This window comes from Sorex fumeus, unplaced genomic scaffold (assembly GCF_029834395.1).
Source record: "Sorex fumeus unplaced genomic scaffold, SorFum_2.1 ptg000094l, whole genome shotgun sequence".
Taxonomy (NCBI): domain Eukaryota; kingdom Metazoa; phylum Chordata; class Mammalia; order Eulipotyphla; family Soricidae; genus Sorex; species Sorex fumeus.
In genome coordinates, this window is record NW_026606151.1 from 22170624 (window position 1) to 22183028 (window position 12405).

The window sequence follows — 12405 nt, forward strand, 5'->3', positions numbered from 1 at the left end:
TGCAATGTGCTGTGACTCAGATGGAAATTAGAGGATATGATGCTGAGTGAAGTCAGAAGGAAAGGGACAGACACAGAATTCTCTCTTGTACATGAGACTTACAAATACACAGCAGGGTAGCAACAAGGAACCAAAGAATACAGAATGAGAGAATTGATCCCCAGAACTGAGTCTTCAGGAGGCAAGAGGTGGTTGAAAATAGATATCATGGGAGGGAGATATTATGGGAGGGAGGGAGGGACTCTGGTGCTGGGTGTGATGCTGGAATTCTGTATATATGGAACCATCATTTACAGTATTGTAAATCACAGTATTTCAGCTAGTAAACACTTAAAGCTTTAGAAATAAATAAAGAAAACAGTGACATAAAATTTAATAAAAAAAAGGTAAAGGCCCTCCCGTTGATCGCCGATTTGCTCGAGCAGGCTCAGTAACGTCTCCATTGGAGACTTTGTTGTTACTGTGTTTGGCATATCGAATACTCTCGGTAGCTTGCCGGGCTCTCCGAGAGGGGCGGAGGAATCGAACTCGGGTCGGCCATGTTGGCCGCTTGTAAGGCGAACGCCCTACCGCTGTGCTAAAGAAAAAGAACCAATCACATTTAAAGATATTTAATGGCATGATTGAACAAGTTTCTCTCATATAATACTCTAGTGATTGACATGGAATTTTAGACTTTATCAATCCATTTTGCTACTATATTTCACTTTGCACATTTTGTTTGATCTTCAAAACAAACTCTCCAATAACTTATCCCTTGCCATCTTAGTTTAAATTTTTACATTATTTTATATTGAAAATTTTATGTTTATGATTGATAATAAAAGTGATTTTTCTATTGTTTCATTGTGTGTGATATTCAAAGCACAAGATATAATGTATATATATATATATATAATTGTTCCAATATCACAAATGACACCTCCAAGTCTTACTAGGCATGACCCCTGGGTGCACAGCCAGAAGTAAGCCATGAGCATCAATGAATGTGGTTAAAAAAACCCAAAAAACACAATCAATGAATAAATTGTTTCAAACTTCTGAAATTATATTCTATATTGCATAAGTAAAGTTTGAACTAAGTGAGAGTCTATAGTTAATAAGGTTGGAAAAACTAGTATAGTTAATAAGGCTGAAAGTCTTTTGTTAAATAAATATTACTATAAGGGATAATTATTACAAGACAGTAATTTTGGATTCTCCCCAAATACAATATACTCTAACACCATCAAAACATATATTGTCGAAAGCTGTAAGGACATTTCCTTCACTGGCACATAATGGAATAATTAGATATGGAAAATATTAACTTTCTTAACATTCCCTGTTGTATACATTAGGCAGTGTTTTCTTTTAATTATTCACAGTGCAGTAAATTTTTTGAAGTGTCTAATAAGATGTGCAGCACCACTGATGATAAGAAATGAAACTGTGCAGTTAGACTACCTGATAGTCAAAGAATGATACCCTGGAAAATTAGATGCCAGGAGGAAGCATGGAAGCATATTGAGAAGCATCTATGGGGACCAGGAGGTAGTACCAAAGATTGAACCAACCAGAATGAATCCCTGGAGCCACAAGGGCTCCCAGGAATCAAAAGATTCAGCCTTGAAGGTACCCAACCCTGCTGAGTGGTCCCAGCACTGCTCACCATATCTATCAGCCCTAGCGTTAAACTGTTGACCCAGTTGATAATCTTTGGTGGGATTAAATCCTTCTGAGCACCCCTGGGATGTAACCCCTCCAAAAAAACCTGTGCAAACAAGTACATCTTCAGGTGAGTAGATAGTACAATTAAGTCATGCTTCTAGCAATTTTAGGCAAACAGAACAGTAGCCATAATTTATCACAGAGTTCTTAAAAGTCACTTGGGTGATTTTATGGATATTAGTAGTTACATGAAAACATAATATTATAAAATCAGAGGCAGAAACAACTTTGAATCATAGTAGATATTCATTATTTATTTTGGCTAGTTTCAAGGGCTTTTCCAGTTCAGAGACCCAAATCCTTCCAAATAAGAAAAAAGTCTCATTAAGAAAAATGCCTGCAACATAACGCAATAAAATTCAGTGATCTTCCCTCCCATGAACGTTTTTGCCACTGAAAAAGATCATATACTGGAGAAGGAGGTTATTAATGCTTGCTCAGAACAGTTGCCAATCCTTGGTGATATGCTTCTTCCTCAATATCTCTTTAACGGATGAAGGATATTTGAAAAGGTAGGATGAACTGGGGTTGAGTTTAATGAATTCACCTTGATTCTTGAACGATAATGAATAATTTTATTATTTTTCTCCTATGAGAGAAAAAAATCCTAAAGGTAATCTTGTGCTATAAACTATAACAAAAGTCCATTGAAAACTTTTAAAAGCTCCATTGGGAGAAGCTAAAAGATATTCAATGTGCCAGAATCCCAGGAGATATGAAGAAGATGAATCATAAACAGCAATAAGTATGTTTAACTTTATAATGAGATCTCTAAGGCTATGCTTTTCCCTCTTGTTAATAACTGCTGACACAGAAATTATTTACATTCATGCTTTTACTTTTAATAGTATTTTTTAAAAATAGATAGGAGTGAGACTACTGGATCATATGCTATTTTATTTTTTTGAGAAATCTCCATGATGTTTGTATTCCTTTGATGTAGAACCATTTTTACATTCCTACCAAGAGTGAGTGTGGATTCTTTGTCCTTCACATCTGCCAGAATTTTTCGTTTCTGGCTTTTTCATATGGCCCTTCTCACTGGTGTAAGGTGATATCTAATTGTCATTTTGGTTTGTATTACCATAATAACCAATGATGATAAGCATTTTTTGCCCTGTGCCTATTGGTCATCTCATTGTCTCTGAAGAAGTATTTATTCAAATTCTCTTGTTATTTTTCATTTTTAATTTCATTTTATTTAATTTTAGAAAGTTGTCAAGATGATTTATTACATTGAATATTTCAACATCAATACCAGCACCATTGTACCTTCCCAACATCACTATTTCCAATTTTCCCAACCACCACCCAAGTCTGCCCCAATCTCAGACCCTAAATAATTTATTTTGTATTGCTTATTGTGAATAATTAGCTAAAAATGATCAAAAAAATTTCTTCAAATGAAAGTGTGAAGATTATTGTATCTCACCCTGGATCAATTAAGTCCTTGTATAAGATATTACTAACACATTGCTACTTTGTCAAGCCTTTTCTGTTAATATTTTTTTAATTGAGATTGTTACCTGTTACTTTACACCCCATCCAATGTGGTGTGCTGCTCCTGATATATCAGTGGTGTAGAGTATGAGATGTTGCTCCAGGAATTCTAAAATTTTTAATGGGGTGACACAGCCAGAGTTAAATTTTTAACTGGATGATGGCTTTGGGTTCAGGAAACATCTCTGCAGCTTTTTGATCTCTTTTGAGATTTATTTATGAGTCTCTGGGTCATGGCCAATGAATGAACTTACATACTACCAAAGGCAGTTCATGGGCATGACTGCCAGGCTCCAGGAAAAACAGGGAGATGGCAGAAGGTAGTCCACTCCCAACTTCGTGACAGCCTGGAGATTTCAGTCATAAAGCCTGCAGACCTGAGTTTTTCAACAGATTCATTCCTCAATGAGGCTTATCTTGAGCCTGTGGAGTCCGGTCATGAGCATGGAGGCAATCGGGTTTTGGTGGGTTTCGGCTGCAGGGACATTTTGGGCGGGTGGGGCGGGTGATGGGCTCACCCATCTCCCTCCAGAGTGCCCTGGATGTGAGACTCAGTCTGGTGCAGAGTCTGAAGGCATCTCTACAGCTTGTTGATCTCTTTTGAGATTTATTTATCAGTCTCTGTTTTTGCTATTTTTATATTTTATTTATTTTTTGCCCCTCTCGGAGAGCCCGGCAAGCTACTGAGAGTATCTCGCTCGCACAGCAAAGCCTGGCAAGCTACCCGTGACGTATTCGATATGCCAATCACAGTAACAACAAGTCTCACAATGGAGATGTTACTGGGCCCGCTCGAGCAAATCGATGAACAATGGGAGGACAGTGCTGTACAGTGCTATACACATAATTGAAGTGGTATTTCAATGTATACATTATTTACAACTGCGCAAGTGTTACAAAATAACTAAATCTAGAAGGCAGCAAAAGTACATTGTGCTTCTGTATCAAACTGTGTGGTGCTTACCCGTATACTTTCTGTGTGATTATTCACTCAGGCTGTGTTCTGAGGAAGGGTAACAAAATTCCCAAGGTTAAAAAGGAAAAAGATAGACAACCCAAGTAGATTTGACACTTCTAAAAACACAACAGGAAGCTGTGCACACGCCACCAGCCCCTGATTTCCTGTGTCATGGTCACCCTACTGTGTACCCTGACATTGCTCTCCATCTCTTAGTCAACTTTTGGGGCCTGTCTCCTCAAGCTGTGAAGACAAAGTTCCAAGGAAACACATTAATTAAATTCCACCTTTGTAGCATTGTTATCTGAAAAAGATACTTGATAACATTTTCATCTTTGCACCTTACTGACAGTTCTTTTGTGTCCTGGTATGTGATCTATCCTGGATAACGTCCCATTGTACTGGAGTAGAACACGTATCAGCTTTTGGGGTTGAGCTGTGATGAACACTGAAAATGTTTATTAAGCCTAACTCTTTAAGCTCTTTATTTAGCACTTCATTTTATTTTATTTCTCCCCCCCCCCAGTTTATTTTGTTTTTTCTTGGTTTGCTGGGGGAGAGGGGGGAATAGGGAGGCAAACTCAGTAGTGCTCAAGGCTTACTTCTGGCTCTGAATTTAGGGATCACTCCTGGAGGCATTTGGGGACCAAATGGGGTGCCAGGGATCAAAGTTGGGTTGACCTCATACAAGGCAAGCATACTTCCCACTGGACTATTACTCCAGTCCCTAAAATACTTCATTGTCTTGTCATTTTTTGTCTGGTTAATGTGTCCTAAGAAGAGAGTAGTGTTGAGGCCCTTTGTGTTGCTGATAATGTCTCTCTTCAGGTCTGATAGCAATTACTTTATATATTTGCTTTATATATTTCATGCTTCATGGTGCATATGTGTTAATGAATATTAATCTAACGGATTGGTCCCTTAATCATTGTGTAATTTCCATTCATATCTCGTAATACATTTTTAGTTTGAAATCTCTCTTAGCTGATATTATAAATGTCCTTTCCCATTTTAGGCTACCGTTTACCTATATGATCATTTTCTAAATTCAAGTCTTTCCCTTAAACATAGATGATTGGGGTTTGTTTCTTGATTCCGGCAGCCACACTGCTGTGCCTTTTAATTGTTGAGTTCAGGCTTAGACATTTTGTGAAAATTTTATATTAAAAATTTATTGTCATTTTTCTGGGTATATTTGTGACTTTCTTTTCTTTATTTTAATTTTTTAACTGTGTCCACTGCAATTTAAAAACTATCTTTTGTGGTGTGCTTGGTTCTTCTTTACTTATTCTACTTTGTTTTGAAGTTACAATGAATTTTATATCTATAGTTCTAACGTTCAATTCAATTCTGCTTCTGTTTTGTTTTGGGACCACATCTGGAGGTGCTCAGAGCTCATTCCTGCCTTTTCACTCAAGGATCACGGCTGGTGGACTAGGAAGAACCATATAGGGTTCCAGCGACCAAACTCAGGACTGCTGCATGCAGGGCAAACTTCCTACTCATTGTCTTGTCCCTCAAATTCCATTTTAGATGGAAAGCAAGTCAGCCTCAAATTTATTCTAAGATAAAACTCCAATTTATCTTTAGAATAAAACTCAACAGCAAACACTGTCCTTCCGTTGTTCATCGATTTGCTCGAGCGCCCCCAGTAACGTTTCCATTGTGAGACTTCTTGTTACTGTATTTGGCATATTGAATACTCTCGGTAGCTTGCCAGGATCTCTGAGAGGGGTGGAGGAATCGAACCAGGCTTGAATTTATTCTAAATTTATTCTCATCTACCTCTTCTCCTCTCCTTATCTCCCATATTTTATATTTTTTATGTATCTTCATAGCTTACTGGGCTCTCTGAGAGGGGCAGAGGAATCAAACCCAGCATGGCCAGGCAGGCTGCGCACAAGGCAAACGCCCTACCGCTGTGCTATGGCCGAGAGTATCTTGCCCGCACGGCAGAGCCTGGCAAGCTACCCGTGATGTATTTAATATGCCAAACACAGTAACAACAAGTCTCAAAATGGAGATGTTACTGGGCCCGCTCGAAGCAAATCGATGAACAACGGGAGGACAGTGACAGTTACAGTGACGTATCTTCATAGTTTTGAGTGGGGTTTCTTCTACTTTTTTAGAAGATTTTGTTTTGCATCTTTAAGAGCAGAGTACTAATGACTATACCGAGCTACCAGGCTGGAGTGATAGCACAGCGAGTAGGGCATTTGCCTTGCATGCAGCCAACATGTCCCACCCAAGTTCGATTCCTCCGCCCCTCTCGGAGAGCCTGGCAAGTACCAAGAGTGTTTTGCCTGTGGCAAAGTCTGGCAAGCTACCTGTGGCGTATTTGATATGCCAAACACAGTAACAACAAGTCTCACGATGGAGACATTACTGGGCCCGCTCAAGCAAATCGAGGAACAACGGGAGGATTGTGAATCTTTAAGACCAGATTAAGTAACCATGAATTCCTTTAACTGATATTTTTCTGGGCTGGAGCGATAGCACAGCTGGTAGGGTGTTTGCCTTGCATGTGGCTGACACTGTCGACCCGAGTTCGATTCCTCCACCTCTCTTGGAGAACCTGGCAAGCTACCGAGTATCTTGCCCACATGGCAAAGCCTGGCAAGCTACCCATGACGATATGCCAAACACAGTAACAAGAAGTCTCAAAATGGAGACGTTACTGGGCCCGCTTGAACATATCAATGAACAATGGGAGGACAGTGACAGTTGACTTTTTGGGTCACACCTGGCAATGCACAGGGGTTACTCTTGGCTCTGCACTCAGGAATCACCCTGGCAATGCTCAGGGGACCATATGGGATGCTGGGAATTGAACCCACATTGGCTGCGTGCAAGGCAAATATCCTACCTGCTATGCTGTTGCTTTACCCCTGCAGGTTCCTAATCTAGTTACTTTTTGGATCATGACAGAATTTGTTCATGACCATGCTCTTAACTTATCGTTAAGTATTATGGTGCTTGTCCCAGCCCATTTCAATGCCAGGTTAGCTCACAGCTTGCCCTGGGTCCATCCAGTCTCTCTTCAGGAGCCAATTTTTGGACTGCTAGGAACTAAGAGCAACTGAGGCTTAAATTGAAAGAACAGATGCCCAGGAGTGAATATTAATTTGAGTCAATTAACTCCCAAGTTACAAAAGCGTAGCATTAACTGTCTTCCTGTGTCTATACAAAAAGGACATTGCTCTGAATTAACTATGCAAAGGATATAGGAGAAGAGGAGAACAATGTTTACATGTTAACAGAGTCTGATTGAGGTGATTGATCGGTTGGGGAAGTAGAGCATAAAGAAAGAATAAACAAGAGGAACGGGAGCAAGGTGAAAGTAACCCAACCTAAGCTCCCAGTGATAAGGCAGAAAGGACAAACCTATGTTATCCTACACCCAGTTTCAGTGGCCTCCCTGGGAGCATGGTGATGTCTCCATTAAGGGATGAGTTGCTCTATTCCACCACTGGCAGCAGCAGACAGCACTCTGGTTTCCCAAAGCAAAATGACCATGTGATCCAACAACTGCACCCCGAGGGACACATCTGAAAACATAAATTCATAATTAAAAGTTATATGCCATTTAAGTTCAATTTAGTAGTGCTTACAGAAGACAAGATCTAGAAACAACCCACGTTCCCATCAACAAATAAGTGAATAAAGAAATTGTACTACGTATATGCAATGGAATGCTACTCAATAAGAAGAAAATCAGAGCCATGGAGATACATTAAATCAGAGCCATGGAGATAAATCCAAGGGCTAGAGTAGGTAGAATACATATTTTGCGGGGGGTGGAGAGACTAAGTTCACTCTTAGTTCCATATTGACCCCCAGCACCTCACCAGTAGTTGCCCCCGAGCACTGAAGGTATCGTCACCCTCCAAAATAAGGATGAGAAAAAAAGACAAAACCTTTTCTTTTGCCACAACACTGATTAGAAATGAATGGAGTTGTGCTCAGTGAAATAAATCCAAAGAAGAAATACAAATACCAGATGATAAACAAAGCAACAGGCAATGGTCAAATGCAAGAAATCACTCTGACCTCAGAGCTGAAGTTACAATGGCAGGTGTGAGGCTGAAAGGGTGGGAGAGAGTTGATGAATGATGTCGATGCACTTTAGTGACGGCTATAGTTTAGTATAGGAACACTGTAATCCTGAATCATATAATCATCTACAAACTTGTAAACTAATACTATTTTAGTAAAATTTAAATAGACAATATGTGTTTTAAAAGCTTTACTATGTGGGGGTATGGTGCCGCCAGCAGGTCAATCTGTACCTGTGAGGTGAGTGCATCAGTGGCCTGATGGCAACGTCAGACTTCCATATACCCCAAAATTGCTGCTGTGCCTTTGACCAGACCCCAAAAACTTGGGGCAAAGTTTACCAAGAAAGTAAACTGCCAAAAGTTAGGTATGTGGAAGACACACCCACAAACCACCTCCGGCTCAGCTATATAATTGGAGGCATGGCCTCTCTGGTTCCTGATCTATCTGCTTAATGGCCATGATCCCAGAGTCTCAGAAACGAATCTTGGAACCCAAAGACTTTTGGTAGAAATGCGTCCTGTTCCTCCAGTAGGTTACCGGTGCTGGGCCACTCCATGTGGGAATAGATTTCGTGCCTTGGCCTGTTCCCCCTGGCGGCCTGGTGACCACCATCCTCCAGAGGCCACTGGACAGTCAGGTTTGGGCCTGCAGTGACGAGACACACGGGGCCTCACCACATGGGGGTGGAGCCAACTCTTTCTCCCCATCCCAACGATACCCCGAGTCGCCGCCTACAAACGGCCTCTCTGGCTCCTGATCAAGCTGATTAACAGCCATGATACCAGAGACTCAGAAACAAATTTTGAAACCCAGTGGTTTTTGGCAGAAATGCATCTGGACTGCATACAAGGTGGCCGCCGCCTCAGAGCTTATTGGAAAGCCAGGTATGAGCTGGCGGTGACGGGGCAACTGTAGTCTCATGGGAAGGGGGGACGGTACTGGCTCGTCCTTCACGCCCTACCGAGGTCACGAGTTACCCCCCACGAGCGGCTCTCCGGCACAGCCATAACACCAGACACACAGGAACCAATCTTGTAATTATCTGGCTCTTTGCAGAAATCCAAAATTGTGGCCGCGTGACATTATATGATTCTCATAACCAGCTATTGAAAACAAAACATTTCACAATGTCTTTTCAGCAATTCTGATTGTTTGGGGGGAAATTCTAAACAATAATGGTGCATCTTTTGTCGAAATAATGAATGTAATCAATGTAGAGAAGAGTTAAGCATAAATCATCTGCCTCATAGGCATTTGGAGGGGTAGGAGGGGGATATAGTGGGGTTCTTGGTGGTGAAAAATGAGTACTGGTGAAGGGAAAGGTGTTTGATCATTGTATGACCAAGACTTAAACCTGAAAGCTTAGTAACTTTTCCCACAGTGATTCAATAAATAAATATAAAAAGAAAAAATAAATAAAAAATTAAGGTGGAGTTCATGCCCAATTCAATCAGCTAATCAGTGGTGAATAAATAGCAGTACTCCTACAAAAAATAAATAAAAAAAGCTTTACTATGTATTTAAATATATCAAAGACAGAAGATAAATTTGTTGATGATCCTGTCTAAAATCACAAATTGCTTTAGCTTCATACTAAAAAAAAAACTTTTTTCCAATGAGCCAGTCTTTGATCACATTTGCAATAAATTCCATGTCTCATTTGAATTAAGAGATATTTTGTTTTATTAGATATGTGATGGGCTGGAGCAATAGTACAGCAGGTAGGCCAACCCTGTTTGATTCCTCTATGCCTCTTGGAGAGACTGGCAAGCTATCGAGAGTATCATGCCCACATGGCAGAGCTTAGCAAGCTCCCCATGGCATATTCAATATGCCAAAAACAGTAACAACAAGTCTTACAATGGAGACGTTTCTGGTGCCTGCTCGAGCAAATAGATGAATGGGAGTGCTACAGTGCTACAGACATTAAATAAAAACATTTAATATTGATGTTTGATTTTGCTTTTGTATGTACGAATTTGCTATCAAAAAGTAAGTAAGTAAGTAAGTAAAGGCCCTCCCGTTGATCATCGATTTGCTCGAGCGGGCCCAGTAACGTCTCCATTGGAGACTTTGTTGTTACTGTGTCTGTCATATCCAATACTCTCAGTAGCTTGCCGGGCTCTCTGAGAGGGGCGGAGGAATCGAACTCGGGTTGGCCATGTTGGCTTCGTGCAAGGCAAACGCCCTACCCGCTGTGCTATTGCTCCAGCCCTGCTATCAAAAAATGTCAGGTATTTAGGCAGATAGTGTTCAATTGTAAGTTACCAAAACTCAGAGACCTTGTCACACTTCTCATTCACTTCTGACAGAATGAATGAAAGAGTGGTCGACAAATGGTTAAATGGATAAAACATTGATGAAAGGACATCTATTATGCTGTTCGTGTCACCATATATAGGCTTACTCCCAGCCCATCAGTCTCTTCACTGCCCCCCTTACATCTTTGTTTCTGAGGCTATAGATGAGAGGGTTGAGGCTGGGTGTGATGACCGTGTAAAAGAGGGCAATGAACTTATCTTGATCCCGAATCTTTTCTGAGGATGGCTGGAAATAGATACACATGGCTGGGATGAAGAAGAGGGACACAACGACAATATGGGATCCACATGTCCCAAAGACTTTCTGAAGGCCGCTGGTGGACTGCATTCTCAGCACGGCCCGGGCAATGGCACCGTAGGAGCTGAGGATGAGAAGGAGAGGGACCGCCACAAAAACAGAGGTCATGACTTTGAGAGTCAGCTCATTCGCACGAGTGTCAGTACACGACAGGCGCAGCAGTGCTGGGATTTCACAGAAGAAGTGGTCCACTTGATGCCCACACAGGGGAAGCAGGAAGGTGAAGGAAGAATGAAGTGCGGAGTTGATCAGGCCACTTAGCCAAGAAGCCGTAGCCAACAACTGGCAAAAACGAGGGTTCATGATGACGTTGTAGTGCAGGGGTCGGCATACAGCTGCATAGCGGTCATAGGACATCACCACCAGCAGCATACACTCAGTGGATCCCAGTGCAAGGAAAAAGTAAACTTGAGTCATGCAACCCGCATGAGAGATGCTCTTCTCTGGGCCTGAGAGGTTAACCAGCAGCTGAGGAACAGAGCTGGTGGTGTAGCAGAGATCCAGGAAAGAGAGGTTTGAGAGGAAGAAGTACATGGGAGTGTGGAGATGGGAGTCCAAATAGGACAAGGTAATGATGAACAGGTTTCCGATCAATGTCATCAAGTAGAACAACAAGATGACCACGAAGAGAGCTACTTCCAGATGAGGCCACTTAGAAAATCCCAAGAGAACAAAGTAACCATCAGAACTCACATTGATGTGTTCCATTGTCCTTCATTTCTTATTACCTGAAGAAAAACCACATTTGTTCAGATCAGGTAAGGAAATGAGTAATATAAGGACACAGGAAAGGAAACACAGGCTGCCTCGATAGAAAACTACTTAGGCATAACTAGAAACTATGGGACCAGCGAGATGATCCCAAGGGCCAGAGCAATGCCTGGGCTCACAAGTCTAATTACAAACACAGCAGGTGCCCTAAGTACTTCCAGTGTGGCCCTGGTGGCCCCCAGCAACTCTGGGCAGCACTGCACTGTTATGTTGGAGCACTGAGCATCAGGCCTCACAGTCAGGCTTGTTATGATCAGGGGTGGTTCCAGGGGCCTCTTGAACACTTCTTGAAGTTCACTGCACACACCCCCCCAAAAAGAGAAATGATATCCTTAGAAATGGAAAGAAATAAAAATTTCCATGCTCTTACCTACATGTAAACAAGCGTAAAATTTAAAAGAATTATGAAGAGGGCCAGCCTGAGCTCAATGCCTGGAGAGCTTGCTTCACACACACGATGCCAGGATTGAAGTTTTGCTTTCTTGTGGTCCCCCTGATAGTTCTGGGAGGTACCCCAGAGCACAGAGTTGGGAGTATCCCCTATGTACTGCTGTTCTGAGTCCAAATCCAGAACCAAATTGTAATATACTTTAAATGGTAAAGAGAAAGCTATTTCGGTAGGTAGAATCCTAATAAATGTCATAGAAGAATTGGTGATGCTAGAAAAACATAAATGATCCAGAACCTTTTTCAGGTTCCAATTGTGGTTCAGCTGTCCAAATAAATACCAACATGTGATCTGGAGCCCCATAGTCAGTTATACTCCACTTTTCTCCTTGCTGTCTTCC

The 12405-nt window shown here is 41.4% G+C and overlaps 1 protein-coding gene across 1 annotated transcript; it reads right to left on the minus strand.

Moving 5' to 3' along the window:
* Positions 1-10630: 10630 nt before the first annotated feature.
* Positions 10631-11554, minus strand: LOC130040486 (olfactory receptor 2J3-like). Its single transcript, XM_056132609.1, has one exon. It carries the CDS (start codon positions 11552-11554, stop codon positions 10631-10633), a length of 924 nt encoding a protein of 307 aa, XP_055988584.1.
* Positions 11555-12405: the final 851 nt, after the last annotated feature.